General features: G+C 41.4%; 2 protein-coding genes across 4 annotated transcripts in view; one reads left to right on the top strand and one right to left on the bottom strand.

The window, feature by feature from the left end:
- PCMT1 (protein-L-isoaspartate (D-aspartate) O-methyltransferase) overlaps positions 1-9,771 on the top strand; it is a 51,600-nt gene extending 41,829 nt beyond the window's left edge. Inside the window, exons 7-9 of one of the 3 annotated variants that reach the window (XM_049653065.1) lie at positions 824-993; positions 7,445-7,588; positions 9,124-9,771. In XM_049653065.1, coding sequence (XP_049509022.1) covers positions 824-993; positions 7,445-7,588; positions 9,124-9,136 — 327 coding nt within the window. In that variant the 3' untranslated portion in view covers positions 9,137-9,771. Of the gene's footprint in view, positions 1-823; positions 1,041-7,444; positions 7,589-9,123 lie in introns of all 3 variants that reach the window. The other 2 variants (XM_049653066.1, XM_049653067.1) reach the window with 2 other exon arrangements.
- Positions 9,772-14,144: 4,373 nt separating this feature from the next.
- LRP11 (LDL receptor related protein 11) overlaps positions 14,145-24,200 on the bottom strand; it is a 63,586-nt gene continuing 53,530 nt past the window's right edge. The window contains exons 7-8 of the mRNA XM_049654669.1: positions 23,079-23,174; positions 14,145-18,137 (exon numbers count right to left, since the gene is read on the bottom strand). Coding sequence (XP_049510626.1) covers positions 17,983-18,137; positions 23,079-23,174 — 251 coding nt within the window. The 3' untranslated portion in view covers positions 14,145-17,982. The remainder of the gene's footprint in view (positions 18,138-23,078; positions 23,175-24,200) is intronic.

Raw genomic sequence — 24,200 nt, forward strand, 5'->3', positions numbered from 1 at the left:
TGCACTGTTTCACAGAATACTTCTAGAGGAATCACTTTAATAATATCAAAAAATGAGGGAAGAGAGAGACAGTAGGAAAAATCAAAAAGAGGAAGCCACGAGATCTCAGAAGGTAGGACATCTGGTCCAGGAGAGAGATGATACTATCCAAAGTAAAGTTTCTTCCTTACCGTGTTTGATTACTGGTCATTTGAAGGCTACATTCAAATGGTAACATAGGGTTTAAATGTTTTCTGACCAAGAGGGCTTTCACTGAGTACTCTTGGTTTTTCATTGACGAGGTGTCCTCATTCTAATGCTTCAGGAACTCCAGCCCTACCTTCCTTTGTCATGGTGCCAGTAATCCTAAATTCAGTCGTAAGACCGGGGTCTCCTTGTTTTCAGCTCCGTGATGCCCTAAATTCTGCAGTGTCAGGATAGGAATTCCATGCTGATTTTCTGCACTGCCCGCTTCCTTCCCCACTCCGGACCACAAAGATTCAAAACAGGCACTGAAATTTCCTACTTTGCCTTTGATCTTCCCAAGAGAGGATGGTTCTGCGTTACGCGGTTCAGCTTGAACATTGTGAGCCCTGCAGTTGTGCTGCGTCCTATGTTAGATGCCAAGGGCACAGAGATGGATAAGATCACAGTCCCTGTCATCAGAGAACTGGTAGTTTAGTAGAGGAGGTCGATGGGTAATTGAGTAATAAGTTTAACAGTCGAAGTATGTATGTACTAAATAAAGCCCACGGTTTCTGCCACGGACGCGGGAAGTTGTTTATAGTGTAGTAAAGTGAGTCTTAACGTAAAATCGGTAACTTGGCGTGTCTTTTCCTTTTAGCTGATAGACCAGTTAAAGCCTGGTGGGAGGTTGATACTGCCGGTCGGCCCCGCAGGTGGCAACCAGATGCTGGAGCAGTACGACAAGCTGCAGGACGGCAGTGTCAAGATGAAGCCCCTGATGGGAGTGATCTACGTGCCTTTAACAGATAAAGAGAAGCAGTGGGCCAGGTGGAAGTGATTTTATCTTCTGCTCTTTCTTCTTCCACACACGCAAGGTGAAGGGTGTGGATTCTAAGACATTAGACCACAAGGCTGCTTTTTTGGTTGTCACCTTTATGCTACTCCATTCTAACATCAGAAATTCACTACATTAAAAGTCTAGACAAACTTCGCATGAGTGTGCCCTTCTTTTGGTTTAACTCATATCTTTGGGAAAGGGGGGTGAGACTTGGTTGGCACGAAGGTGGGTTTTTTTTCTTTCTCTTGGTTTTTTAATTTTTTTATTTTTCCAAAGAGGCCTTTAGCCACTGTTCAGAACTTTCTAAGGATAATTTATTATCAGCCATTAATTTTCTGTATTCACAGATCGTTTTTGTAACTGCTGTATGATCATGGAAACAAAGGCTTTGGTCTGAAGAGAAGGGGCCATCATTTCCTGCCCCTTCCACCCCCTGTTGTACCATAGTCGTAAAGAGAAAGAAGGGAAAAGATACTCTTGTCCCAGTTTTCAAAGGTGTCAGAATCCCAGAGAGGACATTGTTCCTCTCAGCTTGCTTTCTCTCTTTCAGTCAGGTTCATTGACATTCTGTCTGACAACCTGTGCCTGTTTTACATTCAGCTACTGTTTCAGAGCCACTATAAGGGATAAACTTCTCCCAGTCTATAGAACTGGCCAGCGCATTTTAAAGCCACTCTGAGTTCCTGGGGAGGTGGGGGGATTCTCTAAGCTCAAAGGCAGTGCCCAGGTCTCACAAACCCACCCAAAGGGCCAACAGCATGCGGCATAATCTTCAGTACAGCATGGCTCGTTATAATGCCTACTTGTGTTTTGTGTTTCTGCATAATCTGAATATTTTGTTTGAAGCCCAGGTTTCTCTTCTTCCTCTCTCCTTCTTCTCCCTTCCCCTCCCCACGTCCTCCAGTGGGAAGGAGTGAAATCGATAAGTAAGAGTGACACTAGCTAAGACTATTTAAAATTAAATGTCTAAATAAGAAAGGCTTTACAGTTTCCTTGTTTTAGGATTTTTTTTTTTTTATTTGACAGGGGTACTTATTTTTAGAGAATTATTTTTATTTTTTTAGTGAGTAAAATGGTGATTGTAAGTTTAATAGACCTCAATCTTGTTTTATGGAAAGCGGAAAGACACTTTTTGAATAAATGTTTGATTGCAAAAATGGTCATCTAACTCCGTTTGTTCAAAACTGAGTTTTTCTTTAAACTCCGATTGGCCATTTCTGGGATATCTTACTAGGAATTGCATTTCATTCTTCACTTAATATGGATATAGCTCTTTTCTTTGAATTTTAATCTGGAGCACAGCCACTGCTTTAAAAAAAGACATTAAAAAGCTATGAGTCTTGCCAGTTAAAATCATACAGTTTTTAACAACTAATTACAGCCTTCCTCGACTTTGCTTCTAGGATGGTTATCTTGTTAAATAACAGTATGATTGCTGCTATACACAAGGGGCAAACATATCACTGAGCTCACTGACATTTGCTACCAAGTAAGAGTTCAGATTTTCATTAATAATTTAAATTTTTTCTTTTACACACAATAAATGTTAGTATTGAACATTCTACTGTCAATTTGATGATGAAGGAATTACAAAAAGGTATTTTGTTTCTATAATAAGCGGAGGTGGGTTTAGCATGAAGCTCGTGACACTTAAGCTTCAGGGCCTTCACGTGCTTAGGGTCTTTCCGGGTCCTCCCAGTTTTCTGGGCAGTCTTGTTTTTAGTCCTCTTTTTTTTTCTCCTTCATGAAGAGGTTCTTCCCGCTTCCCAGGTCATATAAACTCTAGGTTTCCACAACACCTATATTTACCCTTTATAAAACTAAACTATTTATATTAAAGTTAGAATAACTTTTAAATTTATGGACAAATATTTAGTCATTTACCAAATATTTAGATATATATATGTCTGTTTTTCTTTTCGGTCTTCAACTTTTTAAAAGACTGAGCAATTTTACATGTATGTATCACTGGAGGCATTTCTCTAGTTGTACTAGAAAGACTTCTTAATTCTTTCTGTTGTAAATGTTGTTTGTTCAGACACGTTTTTCCTACATCCAAAGATGTAGTTTGATTTTGTTTTTGTTTTTAAGTAAGTTCTGTGCCCAATGTGGGGCTTGAACTCATGACCCTGAGATCAGGAGTCGCATGCCCTACCAACTGAGCCAGCCAGGTGCCCCCCAAGATGTAGTTTTACAAAGACAATCAGTTACTTAATTGAAAATCTTTCAAGAGTATAGGTTTATAGAATGTGAAGGTGAAACAAAATCTGAAAACAGCATTGGAAAAAAAAACAACTGCCACATTGAAAAAAATTTGTGCTGAAACAAATTACTAGAAAATAAGATGTTTGAAAGGGTAAAACAACAGTTAACTGAAAATCAAAAGAGACCATTAATCCACCGTTTCTATTTGTATTCTTAAACTCTCCGGCAGGATCGAGGCAGAAAATAGAAAGTATGCTCAGCTAGGGATTTTAAAGTGATTTTAGTGAAAGGACGAATCAAAGAAATATAGGCAAGGTTATGGGAATAGTGAAGGGTCTTGACATACCCAGGGACCGGGGACCTACCATGCTGGGCCATAGGGGGAGGAAACAGTTTGACTGGAACCCACTGAGAGCAGGGACAGCATTGCCAGGGACTGTGCTAGGGCCATGATACACAGCTGTGAACGTGAAACCGACCATTCTCTTGGGACTTCTAGTCATGTGGGAGATCCAAACAAATCTAAAGAAGACAAACAACCAGTTAGAGTGTAGTGTGTTTAGGAGAGCAATTGAAGTGTTGAAGCCAGACCGTGAGGTGATCGGAATTACATTTCAGAAAGATGACCCTGGCTGTGGCGTAGAGAGTAGATTGGAAAGGGACAGAGCTAGAGTCTGAAACAGAATGTGGTTGTAGCAAGCTAGGGGTGAAATGGTGGTGGCCTGAATTAAGGCAGTGGTAGTAAGGATAGAATGTGGCTAACAAGAGTCGCTTGCCATTTTCTGAGTGTTCATCCCACATTTGGGAATTATCATCTAAAAAGCTCCTCCTCAGTTTTATTGCCAGGTGAGGTGATCTCTGTTCTTTCGGATCTTCTTCCAGATTAATGTAACAGCTCGTCCCCATGCTTTCTTCCGAACCTTCTCTTGTTTCCCACCAGCTTTCCGTCCTCCTCTTCCTGAGGAATCCAGAGCCGATTGCAGTGCTCTGTGAGGGTGAGGTGCAGTCTTTGCTGGGGACCTTCGATAGAAACTATGTGGGAAAACAAGAGCAGTGGTGGTGGGCATGCTGCGTTCTCATGCCACATAAAGCCCCAAGCCTGCGTGTAGACTTCTGTTTCCTTATGCTTGGAAGGAAGGTCATTTCTAGTTTTGGTGGAGTGATGAGACGATGCCAGACGTGGGGGCCATAGACCTAGAACCTGTGGTAGTATGTTCATGACGTGGATGTGTTATAGTTGTATCAGCTGCTTCATGAGCTCTTCATAGTTTTTTTTTTTTAATTTTTTTTTTTCAACTTTTTTTTTTTTAATTTATTTTTGGTACAGAGAGAGACAGAGCATGAACGGGGGAGGGGCAGAGAGAGGGAGACACAGAATCGGAAACAGGCTCCAGGCTCCGAGCCGTCAGCCCAGAGCCTGACGCGGGGCTCGAACTCACGGACCGCGAGATCGTGACCTGGCTGAAGTCAGACGCTTAACCGACTGCGCCACCCAGGCGCCCCGCTCTTCATAGTTTTTAAATCTGTGTTTCATTTAACATAAGTATATTCATTTTATATACGTAGAGATCAATATTTTGTTAATCATCTGGTAAGTTTTATTTTTATTTTTAAGAGCCACAGGAGTCAATGGAATAAGTTCATCTCTGGTTTGTGACGCTGAGGAATGTGTCAGGATTCTCATTCTATCAGTGCTTTGTTTGTCCATGTCATCCTTTTTTTTTTTTTTTTTTTTAACGTTTATTTATTTTTGAGACAGAGAGAGACAGAGCATGAACAGGGGAGGGGCAGAGAGAGAGGGAGACACAGAATCGGAAGCAGGCTCCAGGCTCCGAGCCATCAGCCCAGAGCCCAACGCGGGGCTCGAACTCACGGACTCACAGACCGTGAGATCGTGACCTGAGCTGAAGTCGGACGCTCAACTGACTGAGCCACCCAGGCGCCCCTATCCATGTCATCTTAAAGTGAAAAACATGTTATGAGTCGTTTGGGCATTTCTAAGGCCGGCAGCGTAGTTCCTAGGGTATCCGGTTGACCCTGTGTTCCGTATCGTCCCATATTGTCCCTTTTAAATTTCTTGACAGACATTACAGCATTATGACGTATTTTGCGCCCTTAAAGGCAGGGATGTGTTTTGTTGCTTTTGGAATTCTTTTTACGTCTCTCATAAAGCTTTGTACAATCTACTATATTACCTCAGAAAACCCGTTAATTAGAAAACACTCGTGGATTTTGATTATTGTTTCCTGGTAGTACATCTTTACATTTGTTAGATAAATGTAAAGAATATACAATATACAATAAAGAATATACAATACCAAATGTTATTAACCTAATAAATGAAGTATAGTTATATATTACATAATAATATATATAATTATTAACCTAATGAACATGTTTAGCACATATATAACCATTTTAAAGAGCCTTTCTAGAAATTAGGACATAATACTTTATTTCTAAAGTTTATTTATTTTGAGAGAGAGTGAGCGAGGCAGGGGCAGAGAGAGAGGGAGAGAGAGAGAATCCTAAATGGCTCCACACTGTCAACACAGAACCTGATGTAGGGCTTGATCTCACAAACTGGGAGATCATGACTTGAGTCGAAATCAAGAGTTGGATGCTTAACCGACTGAGCCAACTAGGCACCCCAGGACATAATACTTTTTATTATAAATGATCTACATGTGTAAGTCAGCTAAAGAAAGATATTTATGTAGAATTTGGAACATTAAGTGGAAAAATAAAAGCTTGAAAGTTATATAGATTTTGGACTAATAGGATGTGACAAGGTTATACATGCACTGACAGCAAATTTTTGGTTTTCTTTGGTGCCCTAAATGTTAAAATTCAGGTTTATAAACTTAATTTCTTTTCCTTTTCCTTTTCCTTTTTTTCTTTTTAGTGCTATACAGTTCCTTCTATTTGTTTTTAGTAATACTGTTTCTGACTACCAAAGTATAATGCATGTGCCATGTAAAAATTTTTAGAAGTACAAAGAATGAAATAAAAATTACCCACAGTGTCAGAACCTAGAGATAAACATTATCGACATTTTGGTAGATATATATATCTATAGATATAGATATAGATATACATTTTTTTTTACTCTTTTATCCATAGTTCTGTATATAGCTCTTTTGTAATTCTGAGTTCATATAGTATAGTTTTATAATCTTTTTTATTAAATAAAGTGGTATCAGTATTGTCCCACATTGTTAGTTGTTCTACAATATGATTTTTTTCCCAGTTTTATTGAGATATGATTGACATAGCATTACATTACTTTTACATGTACAACATAGCGATCTGATGTATGTATATACTACAAAATGATTACCACATTAAGTTTAGTTTTATGGTTTCAAGTCTTACATTCAAGTCTTTAATCCGTTTGGAGTTGATTTTTTTGTGTGTGGTGTAAGATGGGCCAGTGTGGTGTAAGATGGGCCAGTTTCATTCTTTTGCATCTGGCTGTCTGGTTTTCCCAGCACCATTTACTAAAGACACTATCTTTTCCCCATTGTATTTTCTTGGCTCCTTAATTAGTTGACCATATATGTGTGGGTTCATTTCTGGGTTCTCTGTTCTGTTCCATTGACCCATGTGTCTCTTTTATGGTAATATCATACTGTTTTGATTACTCTATCTTTGTAATATAGTTTGAAATCAGACAGTGTAATACCTCCAGCTTTGTTCTTCTTTCTAAAGATTGCTTTGGCTATTTGGGGATTTTTGTGGTTCTATACAAATTTTAGGGCTGTTCTATTTCTGTGAAAAATGCTGTTGGGATTTTGATATGGATTGCATTGAATCAGTAGATTGCTTTGGTAGTATGGATATTTAACGGTATTAATTCTTCCAATCCATGAGCATTGTGTCTTCTTCGATGTCTTTCATTAATGTCTTATACTTTTCAGTGTCCAGATCTTTCACCATGTTTAAATTTATTTTAGATATTTTATTCTTTTTGATACAATTATAAATGGGATTGTTTTAATTTCTCTTTCTGATAGTTCATTATTGGTATATAGAAACACAACTGATTTTTGTATATTGATTTTGTTTCCTGAAACTTCATTGAATTGGTTTATTAGTTTTGATTTTTTTTTTTTTTTGGTGGTGGTTTTAGGGTGTTCTATATATAATATGTTGTCTGCAAAAAGACAGTTTTACTTCTTTCTTTCCGATTTTGATGCCTTTTATTTCTTTTTCTTGCCTAATTGCTCTGGCTAGGATTTCCAGTGCTATGTTGAATAAAAGTGGCGAGAGTGGGCATCCTTGTCTTGTTCCTGATCTTAGAGGAAAAGCTTTCAGCTTTTCACCGTTGAGTATGATGTTAGCTGTGGGCTTGTCATATATGGCCTTTATTATGTTGAGGTACGTTTCCTCTATACCTAGTTTGTTGAGAGTTTTTATCCTTTTCTTTTTTAAAACAATTTTTAATTGAAGAGGACGTTTGGAAATGTTGTGCTATGTTGTTGGCAATAAGGATATATGTTTACAATGTCCTTAATGCCTTGCAACAGGTAAATCAAATACAGTAAATTATTTTGCAAAGACAGTAGTATCTTCAGTTTACATTTTAAAAAGAGTTAAGTGAATTTATGAAAAGAGTGTTTTGCAAGTATGAAATCTTTGCAGTTTAAATATTTTAATGCTTGCATGAATTTAAGTAAAAGCTGTTCTGTGAGAATTCTAGTATTTACATTATTTAGAAGAATATATTAAAAGGGACCAGAAATGATCATTTATCATTTAACAGATAATCCAGTACTCTATGACAAAGGCAGTTTATGGGAGATGTAATTTTTAAAATAATTTCTCACACAATTTACAAAATGTAGTTTTAAAAGAAAGCGTATTGTCTGATAGTCCCTTAATTCACCACATACCTGGGAAACTTTAGCTCTTTACTTACCTTCCCTTCACATTGATTTTAACAACTTTTTAAAGACTTTTTAATTTTTATTACAGATTAATTGTAAGAATAGTAGGAAGAGTTTCTGAATCTCTGCATCCAGAGTTACCAATGGTTAACGTTTTTATACATTCACTTTCTCACCCCCTCTTCTCTATTTATATATGCATATATATCCTATTTTTTCTTGAGATCACTTGAGATTTAGTTGCAAACGTCATACTTCTTTACCCCTAAAATTCTTGTGTATTTAGCGATGTTTTTGTCACTCAGATTGCCCTCTACTCTGAAGTTTTTTTGGCTTTTTTGATAGCTTTATTTTTTCACCTTTAACAGCTCTATTGAGGTGTAATTTATATACCATACTATTTATTTTAGGCTGCATTTGTATTCCTTCCTTCCTGTCGCTGGCAGTTGCTGGTAAGGTGCTGTGCCTGGCTGAGCGACTGGTTTCTTTTGGAGCTGATGAAGCTGCCTTCTGAAATCAGCTGACAGAGACAGCACACCTCCAGATGGTGCTTTTTCTTCCAAAGAGTTTGGGTTGAGATGGACCTACGCAGCACTTGCTAACAGATACTCTAAACAAAAGACCAAATTCTTGCCCAGTTTTGTAAATGTAACTATAAAAAATGATCTGAACTCTAAATACTCGTCATCATTTTCTAATAAACAGTGTTAGCAAGATCCTAGATGGAGAAGTCAAAGTTTCTCTGAATTTTTGCTCTTAAAGGAAGAAAGTTATCTTTAAGAAGTAAAAAATAAAGAATTCAGGGCCTTGAGGTTTCACGTTGCATTGCAGAGCAGCATGAGGGATGTGTGGATGGCTGACTCCCATCTTTGCTTGGACTTGGGACTGTTTGCTTTGCTTTTTTTTTCCCTTCCTTTTTAATGCTTGGGGATTGGTGTATTTGTACTTATGTAATAATTGTATCTGAACTACTAGAAAGTTACAGTATGTAACGCCTACTGACATATTTCTCTTTTTCACCCCCAGGGACGAACTGTAAAAGCGCCATCAGCTTGACCAGTATATAATATTACAGTGGATTGCTCATCTCAGTTCTCAAAGCTTTTTGAAAACCAACAGCATCACAGCTTGTTTTGGACTTTGTTACACTATTATTTTCAGCATGAAAATGTGTGGTTTTGTAGGGTTTCTAATTCTTCAAAGAGGCACGGAAGCCGAATTGGTAGAGGAGCGATGCAAAGTATAAATTTGTGGATTTATTAATTCAACACACCCACACTTTACTTTAAAATATTAAAAGACGAGGTTCTGTCACATGGAAAACTTAGTTTGTGAATTGATTCTGAGGAGTGGTTTTTCTTTTAGACACTTAATTCTGTTTCAATATTAATTTATCAGATTCCTTTTGTACATGAGATAACACCACCATTCACAAGTTAGGATTCTTGGTTTTTGGATGTCTGTTAGATGCCACTAAGAAAATAGAGATGAGCTCCCTTTTTAAAGCTTTTGATGTGGTGTCATAGAATAGCATGTTGTAGATACAATCAGCTGCTTTGTCACCTTAAAACTAAGCATTTGTAAATATTAAAACTGACGAAGACGGCAGGTGATGTCCTTTAAAACACTTAGCTGTTCGGATTGGACATGACTGACATAGTACTTTCCCTCTTTAAAATTATAGGAGACTTGTAGCTCAGTATTGTTTTTTCTGTTTCCGATTTGCTGCTGATAACGTATATGGATTTAACATGCTGTGTAAGCTGGGTCCTAGTCGCTGAACAGTTTATGCAGCTGCTTTGCCAAATAAAGTTAAAAGTAAAAGAGGCGTCGGTGGTGTTTGAATCCCCGGGAAAGAACCACGTGTCCACCAGATGCAAAGTGCTGACTGAGAGAGGTCACGGAGAGAAAGCGGTTTCTCTGATGCTCAGCTTTATGACGTCTGAGTAGCGTGGGTGGACAGATACCTCCGGCGGTACGTTGCTAGACTGACTGTTTCCAGCGGACCAGGACCACACCTCATCATCCTTCTTTGCCTAACACGGGGCTTGCCCTCTTGCAGATGAACAGTAAATGCTGAGCGAGTGCGTGAATGAAGGTCAAGGATAAATGTGACAAAACCCATCTCATCTGTAAACCTTTCCTGGGGCACCTGGGTGGCTCCGTCAGTTAAGCAGCCGACTCTTGACTTCGGCTCAGGTCGTGATCTCACGCCTCACGCCTCGTGGGTTCGAGCTCTCCATCGGGCTCCGCACTGACAGCGCGGAGCCTGCTTGGGATTCTGTCTCCCTCTCCCTCTCTGCCCCTCCCCGACTCACTCTCGCTCTCTCAAAACAAATAAATATGTATTAATATGATGACTGTAAAAATGAGTTTCTAAGAAGGCCGTAGCGCTTTGGGATCTTGTTTAAATATTGTCATTTTATACCTTTTATAAAAAGATCTTTGTTTTTCCAGGAGTTCTAGAACTTGAAAAAATACAAACTGTGTATCTAGCACAGCTAATACTCTCAGCAAAAGAACTCCCCCCCCCCCCCGCCCCCCCCCCCCGGTGTGCAAGTGAGTCTGATTCTGGCAAGTTGATCCTTAGCGTGTGTGGCACCTCTCCCCCACTTCTTAAAGTCTTAAGCTTCACTTGTTTAAAAATGGTTTTAAAAAAATATACATACATACACGTTTTTTCACTAGTGTCTCTTGGGCAAGATCCCACACAGGAAACTAGCGTTAGTTGGCAGTTAAAACTTGTGAGTTTTAGTTCCCTGCTGGTTTGCTGGTGTTGGCATCGCTTCTGGATCCAGTCCACGAGCCCTTTTGGTGCAGGACTCCATGTCATTTGAGGTAGTTTCAAAGGTCCGGTATCCTTTTAGGATTTTAGAGTGATTCTTAACCACTAGTCTGTATCCTTCATAGCGATTGCCGACATTTTATTATATGTAAATTCCTACCATATGTAAAAAAGCCCTTACTCTCAAGGAGTTTGCAATCTGGCTTGAGGGGACAGTTTATAAATACGCTAGGACCAAGTGCCACCTGATTGCTATAGACAAATGCCATGCCAAGCATTACTGTTGGATTTTACACTTTTGTGAGTGAAAAAATTTTTAAGTGTTTATTTATGTATTTTGAGAGAGAGCATGCACACACATGCACGAGTGGGAGAGGGGCAGGGAAAGAGAGAGAGAGAGAGAGAGAGAGAGAGAGAAGCACAAGCAGGCTCCTGCTCAGCACGGAGCCCAGTGTGGGGCTCGATCCCATAACCCTGGGATCATGACCCAAGCTGAAATCAAGAGGCGAACACTCAACCGAGTGAGCCCCCCAGGTGCCCCAACAGGAGTGGATTTTAAGGGAGCATTGACAGGGGCAGAAAGCAAAAATGAATTTTAACTAGGTATAAGAGCTTTCTTTTTAAGAGAGCTGAGTTTATGTATGTGCCAGAGAAAAGAAATGTTTAATCTTTAGTATTCATAATCGCTAAAATACTTTAGCATTCCATTGTTTCTTAATAGAAGTGATTCCTTTATACAGTATAAAGAGGACAGTGAAAATATTTTTTAAAGTTCCAGTCTGCTGTGTTCCTGTTGAAACAAGATGATTTTATAGATTTGATTTTATTAAAGGCCAACCTAGTTCTCAGTTAAGAATGAAAATGAAGAACTCCAGTTTCTAATGAGGATTTCAATGCTTTTCCAATCAGTAACATTAGTGGGGGGGGGGGGCATGACATTTTAGGAAAATAGTACATTATCATTGTCCATGTAAATATTTAAAATCCATTGCCTTAATTTTTAAAAACTGCCATTGCTCAAAAGAAGTTGATTACACTTTTTAAATTGGCTTAATGTACCTATCCTAAGGTATCTTAAAAATTCAATGTATTTTAGGAGCGCCTGGGTGGCTCAGTCGGTTAAGCGTCTGACTTCAGCTCAGGTCATGATCTCACGGTTCGTGGGTTCGAGCCCCACATCAGGCTCTGTGCTGACAGCTCAGAGCCCGGAGCCTGCTTCAGATTCTGTGACTCCCTCTCTCTCTGCCCCACCCCTGCTTGTGCTCTGTCTCTTTCAAAAATGAATAAACATTAAAAAAATAACATTTAAAAAAATTCAGTGTATTTTAAAGTGGGATAACATTTTTTTAGTAATATTTTAATGCTCATGAATTTTTTGAAATCTGAAACCATTTATAGCATTAGATTGTGAGCCGAGGAATAAAGCTCCTTAGTTTTGTTTCATTAGAGAGGTAGGTGTTTCTGCTTTTCAGGTAACTGTTAGTGAATTTTCCAGTAGTTTGGTGTGGCACTAAAGCTCATGTGACAATGGCCATTGAATACTAATGTTGTAAATGAAATAGCAAACATGGGTAATTTTTTAAATGTTCTAAATGGGATTCAGAAGGCCAATAACTTAGGTAAGTGCTACATTCTTTGAGGGTATAAATCATTTCCTACAACGCACTAAATTCTTAAAGAACTACATTAGTAAAGTAAAAGTGCCCTGATCTTGGGGTGACTGAGTGGCTCAGTCAGTTAAGCATCCAACTTGATTTCAGCTCAAGCTATGATCTCACAGTCGTGAGTTCGAGCCCAGTGTCAGGCTCTGTGCTGACACTGCAGAGCCTGCTTGGGATTCCCTCTCTCCCTTTCTCTCTCTCTGTGCCCATCCCCGACTTGCTCCTGGGCACACTCCCTCTCAAATAAAGTTAAGGGACACCTGGGTGGCTCAGTTAGGTGTCCGTCTCTTGATTGTGGCCCAGATCATGATTTCATCATTTGTGATATTGAGACCTGCATCAGGCTCTGTGCTGTCTGCTTGGGATTCTCTCTCTCTCTCTCTCTCTCTCTCTCTCTCCTCCCCCACCCTCCCCACCCCTCCCCACCCCTCTCCTACTTGCTCTCTCTCAAAATAAACACTTAAAAATAAATAGACTTTTAAAAAAGAAGTGTTCTGATCAGATTTCAGTTTCATGTCTCTTAATTTCTCCTATCATTTTTCAGGAAGATGACAATGTTTTGTCCCCATTGTACTTAAAGGGTGGCTCAGATTGCCAGTAAGAAAATCCTGCGTAGGGGCACCTGGGTGGCTCAGTCGGTTGAGCGTCCAATGTCGGCCTAGGCCATGATCTCATTCCCGAGTTCGAGCCCTGCATCGGGCTCTTGCTGACAGCGCAGAGCCTGGAGTCTGCTTCGGATTCTGTGTGTCCCTCTCTCTCTCTGTCTCTCCCCTGCTCGTGCTCTGTCTCTATCTCTCAAAAACAAATAAACATTAAAAAAAATCCTGTGTGAAGAAAACTGGCTGGCCCGTGTAGCCCACAGAAGTTGTGTATCGTAATATAATAAAAATGAAACAAGTCCAAGAGTTTCCTTATCTTTAATCCTTCTACCAGTGCTCTAATGGTAGATGTTAGTTCCCCTCTGTAGGCTTCACCTTTATAGCTGACTTTGTGTTGTTTGAGCCAGGATTCTTTTTGAAGTGCTCCTTGTCTGGTGGGAGAGAAAAGATCTGACTTTTAGTTCCCATAGAGGCTGTCCTGAGGCAGTGAATCCCTCTCTTCCCCTCTCTCTTTCCCCTTGTTCTTTCCCTTCACTTCCTTTCCAAGACGAGAGAAAGTTCGAGGGCTGCTGGAGCTGAAGAGCTCATTCTTAGAGTGTCCTAATAGGACAGGCATCAGAATACTTTTTTGTCCAAAGGGCAGGTGATTGCAGCACTGAGGACATCTTAAATACAAGAGCAGCAATCCAGGGGCCGGGGGCAGCCAAGGACATTTATATTTGAGTTCCCACGCCCCAAATACGTCACTGTGATGCCCCCGCCCAAAAGATCCCATCACATAGAATAATTTTTTTGGCCAACCCTGTTTATTTAGGCTTTTGGGGGTGATTATCTTGTCAGGATTTTGCTTGGCAATTACATTATAGATGAAAGGGACTGTAGAATTTCCATGTGAACACGACCGTGTCAGTTGTAAATCAATTATAGAGATTTTCTGGGGAAAAAGAGCTACCCTTCTTTAGGATCTTGGCTCCTTTATGTGATTAGCTTGTGGGGAACAGAATTGGATAAAGCAGGTCGGACATTACAGGTGAGGGTGTTAAAGGAGTGTCAGATTGGCTCCCCTTCAACAGCAAACAACATTGAAGGCATGATCTCAGATTGTAGAGTTCATGGTTCTGATTTCTTCATTCTATACACACATTTGTAGATTACACATTTAGAGATTTTTCTAAATTTCTGTTTTGATCTGTGAAACTGCTTTGTTTAAATATGAGAACATAGACTTTTGATATTTTTGGACTTTTGGGTCTTCAGTCATATGAAATGAAAACGAAAGAATTTTTTTTAAGTCCAAATACTCAGTACAATTTTCCTTAAGCTTTTTGGTAAAAGTTAAACTAATTTTAAAATGTGTTCTGAGGGGCGCCTGGGTGGCTCAGTCGGTTAAGCGTCCGACTTCGGCTCAGGTCATGATCTCGCGGTTCGTGAATTCGAGCCCCGTGTCGGGCTCTGGGCTGATGGCTCAGAGCCTGGAGCCTGTTTCAGATTCTGTGTCTCCCTCTCTCTCTGACCCTCCCCCGTTCATGCTCTGTCTCTCTCTGTCTCAAAAATAAATAAACGTTAAAAAAAAATGTGTTTTGAGAAGTTTCCTATGTTTTGAAATAACTGTATAAAAACATCTTTAAGCTGAATGATATTGTAAGTTGATCTCTTTCCAATTTACAGCGAGGTAACAAAGACTAAAAACAGAGGTGATGGGAGAATTCAAATGAGTAGGAACGAAGACACACGGAGACCTAAATGAAGCAAATGGAGGAGGCTCAGTCCTAACCACTCGGTTCATTTCTGAACACATCCAGCTTTGGTGTGTCCAACCGTATTTTCATCCCTGGTGGTTTGACATTTACCCCCCAAAAAATCTGTGTTTGCTCTCAAAGTAGCTATAAAATATGCACTTTATTTAGAATACTAGAGAGAATTGAGCAGGACAAAAGAGCTGGGAAAAATAGGGCCAGTGCCCCCCCCAAAAAGTCAGCATCACAATTGATTAAAAAGCCACGGAGATGTGAACATTTGTGAACAGCAAACTAAGCTTTTCTATTTGGCTTGGGCAGTTTTTCGTTAGAAATCCTCATTCGGTTTTAACACCAACAGTTAGACAAAACTTAGAGTCCAGTAAAGAGAACAAATAATTGAGAGTCACTCTGCTAGGAACAAAACGGTGCAATCCCCAACCATCGAACTGGGGACAGTGTAACTTAAGAGACCCCCAGTGATGATCCCAGGCCAGAAGCTGCTGTTACGGAGCATCATGACTGTGATGCAGGCAGCACGTTGTGAGGACCCGAACGGCCCCGTGCCCCGGGCCACAGCGCACTGTCCTATGTTTATGTACAGGAAGTCCAGTTAATTCATCGGCAAGGTCTGCCCTGAACGGCAAAACTGAAGAACAAATAGAAATACGCATCTCTGCGTTTGGGTTGCGGGAAAATATGATAAAGGACAACACGAAACAGCCCTCAGTGACTGAGGAGGGCTGGGAAGTGTGAAAGCGAATCAGGGAGCCGAATCACAGATTATGAAAAGTCAGGAGGAGAAAGATGAAGACATTCTGTTATTTTCCTGTGGAAGAGAACAAACCTGATACTCGAGTGACTGGCATTCAAGCTTCTGGAAGGATGGAGACTGGCTGTTGTCTGCTTGTAGAGACGGGAGGAAAGAAGCTCTGAGTTTTCTGGAAGGTGGCTCAGATGGGCCTTTTCTCAGGAAGAGACGTGAGACACACGAACATGTTTGAGCAGCAAATCGTGGCCAAGCTTCCCTCTAAAATTATTTTGAAATCATCTTAGATGCAGAATGCCTTCAGTCAGATACTCACAGTTAAGGTGACTTTCAAAAGTCCCATTCAGTCCATCTGACAATACAAATATTTTGTAGACCCCGATTCTCCTTCTCTAATTCCTAATTTCCCCCTTTGCAAGATAAGGTTGATAGGATTAAATCCAGGTAATACAGGGACAGCTCAGTAAATAATAGCAACTTATGATGATTAGGTTAAATGGTTGTTTAAAGTCACAAGAATAAAATACAGTTTATGAAAGGGATATCGTACACGTGGATGTGGACATCTTTTCTCAAGTCTTTCAACACCATAGCAATACTAAATCGTGTTTTAATTTCTTCACGTATAAAAAGATGTACTGAAAGATGCACGCCTCAGCAGTTTTTATTGTGTCGCGTATGGCTACAGGTGATGTCCTTCTCTGGACTAGGACACTGCACGGCATCACACAGAGAGCGCCGAGGGCCTCAGGTCACTCGTGCTGTCCTTTCTCTAACCTGCCCTGGAGGGGAGACGGAAGTCTTTGCTCAATTCTTAATATTCAACAAAATGCTTGGACCTCTCAGGACATAAAAGTAACCGGTTTCTCTGTTTTTCTAGAACTAACTTGCCATTTCTTAATGGGTTCGTTATATTTCTGACCCAAATTAAGCCCTTTGCCAAAGGAACGACTTACCCCAGGTTCAGTCTGAAAATAAAGTGTTCTACAATGTGTTCAAGTATTTTAGAAGATTTGCCACTTACGAGGAAAAAGCCATACTATGTAAATGGTAACATCGTGTGAGTGTAGACAGGCACCACAGTCCTCTCAAGGAGAATGATTTCTACAACATGTATAATCCCGGCATGAAGTGACGATGGGAATAATTTGCCTTTAAAAATCCTACAGACTGATTAACAGGGAAAAGATGCAAAGCCAGACGGCCAGTTTTCTGCAAAGACGAATTTGTGCAAGACTGCTCTATGCTGTGGGAATACGTAAGCCCGGCATTAGCTGATTGCACGTTACGGCGTCTGAAGCATTGAGTAAATAGTGGAGAAAAGTGGCTCAATCCCATTGGATGAAAGGCCCTGCTGATCCTTAAACGCGGCATGTTTACAAAAGCCGCACCTACAAACCCGGATGCTCAGCGTTCTGCTTTCCAGTTTGAATGCATCTTCCTCTTCCATCAACACAGACTAGTGTTGAAAGCCAGCGACTACAGAAATAAAGCCGCTGTGTTCGGGACCATCAAGCAGCGCTGAGGAGATTCAAGAAAGAACTAATTGTCCTCCTCCCACTTCGCCCTCAGCTGAGTTTGTGTTGAAATGTTTGACCTGCCGCCTCTTCTTCCACCAGGATTTCCCAGCTCCCTTCACGACCGTGTTACGGCTATCTGTCATCCAAAGTCGGGGTTTTCTCACCCAAAGGTAAGCCTGATGAGGCAGCCCCCTAAATGACATGATGTCAGAGGCCCTGGGATAAACTCACATTCACCTTCCCCGAGGCCTCCTTGACGTGTTCATGGGGCTCTAGTACAGATACTCCTGCCATTGAAGGTATAAACTCACTTGAGATCCATTCCTAGAGACAGGTTTTGAAGGGGAGAGGAGAAAGGAGAGCACGGGAAGCTTAGCGTGAGGAACAAGAGGGCCTCAGAACAAGAGGAAGCCGTGTATCAAGAGGCCCCGGGTTGCCAGGGGCCCGTGGTTGGCCTCTAGAAAGTAAAGGGTTAACGTCGCCATTCCAAGGCCACCCCTCGAATCGCTGAATTTTCTGCCGTGGCTAACTGCAAACTGCTATTTTCAGGGACAGCTTACGTAAGTCAGAATTCGATGTGTGAGTCTTTACTCAGACGGACTCCTCTCTAAATTTCAAAATATTTCACACACTTCCCAAAGAAAATCTTCCTACAATAAATAAAAACAAAGGTTTGGGGTTTTCAGAATTTTCTGGGGTTTCGGTATTTTTCTTAGCCCAGTTCAAACCAAAGAGGTTTCTAAATATCCGGAACACAGTATATGTATGAATTAAAAGTGAAACCTCCTCGCCCCCCAGCTATTTAAGTGACACTTTTATAGATACATCCCATTTATGAGGTAGTCGGATTCCTCAGACGTAACGGGACGAGCTTTTTTAAGTTTCTGTTTCACCAGGCGTAGTCGGCAAGCGACCATGAGAAGCAGCAGAGCCGTGATGGCCAAACCCAGGGCCAAGGGTAGCACTGCACCTGTGGAATGGTTAGAAACAAATAGGGCAGGTCACTGACTAGTAACAATAACCGCTGCAATTTACTGTGTGATGAACACTTTACATGTGCTATTTAATCTGAACACGTCAATTAAGTAGGTACTCGAACCATCACCATCTTATAGATTAAGGTGCCGAGATTACGTAATTGCTCTAAGAGCATACAGCTGGCAAATGGCAGGTCTAGTTCTCAAACCCAGACGTCTTTAAAACCAAATTCTGGGGCGCCTGGGTGGTTCAGTCAGTCAAGCGTCCGACTCTTGACTTTGGCTCAGGTCATGATCTCCTGGTTCATGAATTCGAGCCCCTCATCAGGCTCGGCACTGACAACAGGCAGCCTGCTTGGGATTCTCTCTCTCCCTCTCTTTCTCTCAAAATAAATAAATAAACTTAAAAAAAAAAAAAAGAAACTTATTTTCATTTCTAAATCCAGAGAACCTACTCTCAGCCAGTAGAAGCACCGCTGAGAGGCACCTTCAGAATATGGCGGTGTGATTCTCGCTAAGGGTAGTTGAAGAGAAAGTCTCTGCAGTTCTCCTTCACAGGCTTTACCCTGTGGGATCGGACGCAGACACCCAGACTAGAAGCAGCCTGTCCAGGCTTGCAGGAGTCGGGAAGGGACAGGGTGTGCCCCAGATCAGTCTTTCTTATCAAGCTCAGCAGCTCTATTCTTAGACCCGTCTACTCTGGAGTCCGGCCAGGCTTGGAGATGATATGGTGGAACCATTTTTAGCTGCAGGGGCCTTGCCAACTGGTGGAATTAGAGGAGTAAAAATGTCCATTGCAGAAGCTGATTCGGTAACGCTTCATTTCATTCACTTCTTCACTCGCTCAGTGTTAATTGGGAGCCATGCGCCTGACCCTGATCCAAGTGCGGGCGGCCAAAGACAATAAGCCAGTGCTGCAGAGTGCCAGCCCCGCACTAGGTGCTTGGTGGTTTAAGTCCAAACCTCGCAACCACCACGAGTTGGTACTATTAGTATACCCATTTTACCAATGAAGGAACTAAGACAGCAAGAATTAAGTGACTAACAGATGTTGGCAAGGATGCACGGCATCCTTTTGCACTGCTGGTGGGAATGCAAACTGGAGCAGCCACTCCGGAAAACAGTACGGAGCGTGCTCAAAAAGCTGAAAATAGAGCTACCCTACGACCCAGCAATTGCACTACTAGGGATTTATCCACAGGATACAGGTGTGCTGTTTCGAAGGGACACGTGCACTCTAATGTCTACAGCAGCACCATTGACAATAGCCAAGGTATGGCAAGGGCCCAAATGTCCATCAACAGATGAATAAAAAAGATGTGGTATACATACACAATGGAGCATTACGCGGCAATCAAAAAGAATGAAAATCTTTCATTCTGTGGGTGGAACTAGAGGGTATTATGCTAAATGAAATTAGTCAGAGAAAGACAAACATCACGGGACTTCCTTAATATGGAATTGAAGATACAAAACAGATGAACATAGGGGAAGGGAAGCAAAAATAATATAAAAAGAGGGAGGGGGACAAAACCTAAAAGACTTAAATATAGAGAACAAACTGAGGGTTGCTGGAGGGGTTGTGGGTGGGGGGATGGGCTAAATGGGGAAGGGGCGTTGAGGGAGACACTTGTTGGGATGAGCACTGGGTGTTCTACGTAGGGGATGAATCCCTGGAATCTGCTCCTGAAATCATTATTGCACTATATGCTAACTAACTGGGAGATAAATTAAAAAATAAAAATAAATAATAAAAAAATAAACATAAAAATCAAAAGAATTAAGTGACTAGTCTAAGTCTGTACGGTCAGGGGTGGAGCTAGGATAGGGCCCCAGACAGCACAGCTCCAGAACCACCGTGGTACAGTACTTCTCCAAAAGGGAAATGAGAGCATTATTATTCATGACTTCCGGTCTGGGTGGACAAACATTTAAATGAAAAAATACAATTAAGTGTAATTATTATGATGGAATTATATAGGAAGTGCACATGTGAAAGATGTAGTTCGTGTTTCTGGTTCATAAGAGTTTTGCCTGCGTGTTTAAATGAATAATGGAGCTTGTCTGGGGTGGGTGGGGAGATATGTTTATTTTCTGACATTTTCAGATTGAGATGCCTATAGATGATCCAGGCCGAAATTTCTATTAGGTTTCTGGATTATTTGGCCTAAATATGTGAGAGTCTGTAGTGTCAAGGTGGTGACCGCAGCCACAGAAGTGAATGAGATCGCCAGAGAGAAAGGGGCCAGGAGAAGAAGCGCCAGGAGCGAGTCGGTGAGGAAGCACCGGCATTTAAGAGGGCAGACAAAAGAAGAGAAGCTAAGAGAACAGGAGAGGGATCAGAGAGGTGGCAGGACAGCCAGGGGACAGGGGAGTCTTGGAAGCACAGGGAAGAGATTACTTCAAGGAAGCACTTGGCTGAACCAAATGCTAAGCAGAGGTCCAGTGGGGTGAAGCCCAGAGAGGCCAACGGACTCGGCAATCGGGAATTCATTTACGCGGAGACTGGAGATGGAAGGGTGCTGTTTCGTTTTTGTGTGTTGGGAGAGATCTGAAGGTGTCTGCAGCTGTTGGGGCAACGAGCCAGTAGAGAAACAGATGAAAAACATCAGAGAGTTAATCGATGATGGGGATAAGGGGCTGCCTCAAGATCAGGGGGAGACTGACCGTGGAAAGAGGGGACACTCCTTCGCTTAGTACTGAAGGAAAGGAAGGGTATGGGTGCAAACGGGCGACTATTCACGTTCGGGGAGGGGTGGTGGAGGAGGACCGCTGTGCTCGTTCAGGGCAGGGAAAGCATCAGAGGCCGCCCTTCTAAATGTGTGTGATTCGTGTGAAGATGAACACCAGCGCTGAGGCCGCAGGGGGAGGGGGCTGTGGTTGGAGATGCCAGCCCCAGGGCCACAGCGCAGATGCCGCTGTGGTAACAACAGAGCAGACATGCAATCTAGGGGAAACTTCTACTTGCCAAGTCAGATGTGTGGTGGCTGAACGTCGAATTGATTCCTGTTTAATGCTTTGATGACAAGGAAAATGAAATCTCCCATCACAAAAAACTTGCTACAGTACTGCAAATTATTCTGGACTTTTCAATTCTTACTTGGCATGGTTTCTTCATTGTCTTTCTCGTGGGTAATTTGAGATTTAAAATTTTCTAACCCCTAATAAAACACATCATGATATAATTTTCTCAGGAACCAGCGAAGGAGATGAATTGTTCATATGAGCTGGAGTGATGTTCATAATATATAACAACCGGAATGGGCAGTGGCCAGTTAGAATGGAGGCTTTCTGCACACGTCTAGGCACGGGGCGGGGGCAGGGGCAGGCCCGGGTTCCCTTTATATGTCGATGGGGCACAGGGCGCTTTTTATTGAGATATGTGGGGACAGGGGCAAGGCCAGCAGTCCAGCAGACGGAGGAGCATCTAGGCACTTGACGTCTGGATTATTTTGGCCACTTGTTGGTTAGTGGTTACACGATAACGTGGTCCAGATTTTACAAAGAACACTCTAGGGTAAAAAAGTCTTCTCCGTGTTCAGGTCTATAATTTAAGAATCATATTTTATTCTCCTAAATCTTCTTTTACTAATTAGTTTGTGGGATTTAGGATTAAAACCTGTCTTTCTGAAGAACCGAGTCAAAAGTGTTCTCTTTCTAGTTAAAAGTGACCATAATTATGGAATTGTGGTATTCTTCTTTCACTCACTAAATATTCCCTCGACCTCCTACACTCTTTCCTCATTGTCTTTGGTCTTCATCCATCACTAGAGCAGCTGGAGAGAACTAGGTACTCTAGGATTTTTTTTTTTAATTTTTATTTAATTTATTTTTTTAATTTACATCCAAGTTAGTTAGCATATAGTGCAACAATGATTTCAGGAGTACATTCCTTAATGCCCCTTTCCCATTTAGCCCACAACCACTCCAATAATCCTCTGTTTGTTCTCCATATTTAAGAGTCTCATGTTTTTGTCCCCCTCCCTGTTTTTATATTATTTTTTGCTTCCCTTCCCTTATGTTCATCTGTTTTGTCTCTTAAAGTCCTCATATGAGTGAAGTCATAATACCCTCTAGTTCCATCCACGTAGTTGCAAATGGCAAGATTTCATCCTTTTTGATTGCCGAGTAATAACTCCATTGTATATATGTACCACATCTTCTTGATCCATTCATCCATAAATGGACATTTGGACCCTTCCATACTTTGGCTATTGTCGATAGTGCTGCTATAAACATTGGGGTGCATGTGCCCCTTCGAAACACACACCTGTATCTCTTGGATAAATCCCTAGTAGTGCAATTGCTGGGTCGTAGGGGAGTTCTATAAGATCTTTAAAACTAACTCAAGCATAATAGCCATCATTTACTTATTTATTAGCCAAACCAGTGTGGCTATTTATTATCATTTATTTATGTATGAGTCACACACGTGTGCTAAACGGTTTATGTTAATTGTCCCATTTCTCCCCCAACAAGTCTGAGGCAGTGATAGTTGCCATTTCCATCTTACGACTGAGGAGAACTGGGATCCGGAGAGAGAAGATCGCCTGCCAAAGGTCATAGAGTTTAGTGACGGAGCAAGGGTCTGAACCTCGGCCTCAGATTCTAGAGCCATGAATATCTAGTTCTTAACTTCTAGGCTGTGAATATTACTTTTTCCATAGCATGTTACACCTGGAAAGAAATAGAGTGATCCTCTAGTCCAATCAACTGAGAAAAGAGGAAGCCTAGGTCCAAGGATGTGAGGTTACTAGTTCAAGAGCCCACAGATGCAGCCTGATAGAGGGAGAATACAACAGCTCTTCCGATCCACGGATCGGTCACTGCTCTTGTCCTAGACTCTTGCAGCTTCATCTGGTACCTTCCACTGGAGGATATGTGGTTCTACAAATGTTTGTACTCTGCAATGAATTTCCAAATTCCAGATTTACCTGTTTCTGGGGCTGGGTGTTCCCCTCCTCCTCGATCGCTCTTTGATTCAAAAATATAATTTTTTTCTTTTCTGTTCTTCCCTGAGGAACCACTATCTACAGAAAACAGAGAGAACATATGTCAAAGGTACATCAGAAACTTTAGGAAACAGACATGAAAATATAGCCTCATCTATTTTTCTTAGGATGGATTTAAAGGACTTATAAAATTTATTACTCTTGTAAACGTAGGTCTGTGTTTGATTTTTTTTTTTTAATTTTTTTTTAACGTTTATTTGTTTTTGAGACAGAGAGAGACAGAGCATGAACCGGGGAGGGGCAGAGAGAGAGGGAGACACAGAATCGGAAGCAGGCTCCAGGCTCTGGCCATCAGCCCAGAGCCCGACGCAGGGCTCGAACTCACATACTGTGAGATCGTGACCTGAGCTGAAGTCGGAGGCTTAACCGACTGAGCCACCCAGGCGCCCTGGTCTGTGTTTGATATTAAAACACTAGGTAACTAACATGACCAGAGTATGGGACGAGAACAAAACCGCTAGACAGAGAAAGGGGAAAAGGCACCCAGCACTCTGGAGAAGGAAGGAAAGACATCAGCTAGAAAAGACACGGGTGATCTCTGCAATCCATACCATGAAAAGCAGAAACGTCCACAAATGTTTTTCTTTAAAAAATGAAGAGTGAGCTTGCATAAGCCACTCAGACAAGTCGTTTGACTTTCTCACCTCAGCCCTACTTGGCGGGTATTCATTGCTCTTTGTTTTCCGCTTGGGTCAGAGAGGCTTGGTACTTGCCCGGGTTCTTTTTGAGTAGTAAGCGGGTCACTGGGCTGGGATTTAAACTCAGGCGTGTCTAACTGCTTGTTGGTGGAAACCAGCATTTCTGGTGTAATGATATGTTGTTGATTATTTACTCTATCCAGTTGTATTACACTATTGAGAGTGACTAGTACGAAAGATCAAACCTTAGGACTTTCATCCCAGGTCTGATAAGCCATGGCCGTACCACCGAATCATTTCCCATCCGGGAATTTACAGCATTTGTGTGCTTATTACATTGACAAGATGATGATTAAGCTAATGGAGTTGCCCTCGTGCTATGGTGTGATCTCAAGTGAGCCTGGGG

The sequence above is a fragment of the Panthera uncia genome (genome assembly GCF_023721935.1).
Source record: "Panthera uncia isolate 11264 chromosome B2 unlocalized genomic scaffold, Puncia_PCG_1.0 HiC_scaffold_24, whole genome shotgun sequence".
Taxonomy (NCBI): Eukaryota; Metazoa; Chordata; class Mammalia; order Carnivora; family Felidae; genus Panthera; species Panthera uncia.